Genomic DNA, 1,890 nt, shown 5'->3' with positions numbered 1-1,890 from the left:
AAGAAATGAAAACAGCTATGAAAAGCAGGGAGACTCGCCGGAGATCCCGCTAGAAACATACGCGGCGCCGCAACTCCGACGAGTTCCTAGGGTTAGAATTGAGGAGGGCATGTTTTTAAGAGAGAAGGTAGAGGTTTTTGTTTTATAGAGAGATATGTTACTGTTATGAGGCGTCTTAACTTAGTTTGTAAAGCCCTAAGGTTGATACAAGAAACTATGATTTCAATAACAATCTCCTTACATCACTATTTTTCTATCTCTTTATATAATTTGAAAAAAAAAAACGATTGAAATTAAAAATGGTGCGTAAAAAGCAGAATATATAAAAAAAAAACAGAAAATATGTATTATTAATATATTGAATAAAGAAATACAATAGAAACGAATCTCAATTTAACCAACTTAAGCCCTCAATGGGAGAAATATTAATATAATGCCAAATAAAACAGTCACTTAGTAGTGTAATTCTCTTAATAGCCATATGAAGGGCTTGGAGAATATGTAGGAGTCTCGTAAGTTGGGGTGTAAACTTGTGACTTGTATACAGGAGATGGGCTGTAAACTGGTGCCTTATAGTCTGAAGATGGGGTGTATACTGGAGATGCGGTGTAAACAGGGGACTTATAAACAGGGGATGGGCTGTATACTGGTGGGTGTATTCAGGAGATGGAGTGTACACTGGTGACTTTATACCGGGGAAGGACTGTATACTGGAGATTGAGTGTATACTGGTGACTTGTACACAGGGGATGGGCTATATACTGGCGACACGTACACTGGAGATGGGGTGTAAACTGGAGATTTGTAAACAGGGGATGGGCTGTATACTGGGGCCTTGTATTCTGGAGATGGGGTGTACACAGGTGACTTATACACGGGGGATGGGCTGTAAATTGGTGCCTCGTATACTGGAGATGGGGAGTATACTGGTGACTTGTAAATAGGGGATGGACTATAAACTGGTGCCTTGTATACTGGAGATGGGGTGTACACAGGTGACTTGTAGATGGGTGATGGGCTGTATACTGGAGTCTTGTATACTGGAGATGGAGTGTACACTGGTGACTTGTACACGGGGGATGGACTGTAAACGGGAGCCTTGTATACTGGAGATGGAGAGTACACTGGTGACTTGTACACGGGGGATGGGTAAAACGGGTGCCTTGTATACTGGAGATGGGGTATATACTGGTGACTTGTATATGGGTGATGGACTGTATACAGGTGTCTTGTATTCAGAAGATGGGGTATAAACTGGTGACTTGTACACGGGAGATGGGCTGTATTTAGGAGATGGGGTGTATTTTGGTGACTCGTACACTGGAGATGGACTATAATCTGGTGACTTGTATGCTACACATGGTGGGTATTCAGGTGACTTGTAAACGGGAGATGGGCTGTAATCTGGTGACTTGTATACTGGAGATGGGCTGTATACGGGTGACTTGTAGATGGGGGATGGACTGTACACCGGTGACTTGTAGACAGGGGATGGGCTGTATACTGGTGCCTTGTATACTGGAGATGGAGTGTATACGGGTGACTTGTATACCGGTGATGGGCTGTAAACTGGTGACTTGTAGACGGGTGATGGGCTGTATACTGGTGACTTGTATACTGGAGATGGGCTGTAAACTGGTGCCTTGTAGACGGGGGATGGGCTGTAAACTGGTGCCTTGTATACTGGAGATGGTGTGTATACAGGTGACTTGTAGACGGGGGATGGGCTGTAAACTGGTGACTTGTAGACGGGGGATGGGCTGTATACTGGTGTCTTGTATACTGGAGATGGGGTGTATACAGGTGACTTGTAGACCGGGGATGGGGTGTATACAGGTGACTTGTAGACGGGGGATGGGCTGTAAACTGGTGCCTTGTATACTGGAGATG

At 44.4% G+C, this 1,890-nt stretch overlaps 1 protein-coding gene across 1 annotated transcript in view; it reads right to left on the bottom strand.

Moving 5' to 3' along the window:
* Nucleotides 1-327: 327 nt before the first annotated feature.
* LOC104900956 (repetitive proline-rich cell wall protein 2) overlaps nucleotides 328-1,890 on the bottom strand; it is a 2,507-nt gene continuing 944 nt past the window's right edge. Inside the window, 1 exon segment of the mRNA XM_057391071.1 lies at nucleotides 328-1,890. This exon segment is cut by the window's right edge and continues 410 nt beyond it. Coding sequence (XP_057247054.1) covers nucleotides 953-1,890 — 938 coding nt within the window. The 3' untranslated portion in view covers nucleotides 328-952.

Source organism: Beta vulgaris, chromosome 8, assembly GCF_026745355.1.
Source record: "Beta vulgaris subsp. vulgaris cultivar EL10 chromosome 8, EL10.2, whole genome shotgun sequence".
Lineage (NCBI taxonomy): Eukaryota > Viridiplantae > Streptophyta > Magnoliopsida > Caryophyllales > Amaranthaceae > Beta > Beta vulgaris.
The sequence above is the reverse complement of the archived record's forward strand: the minus strand, read 5'-3'. Positions and strand labels throughout refer to the sequence as shown.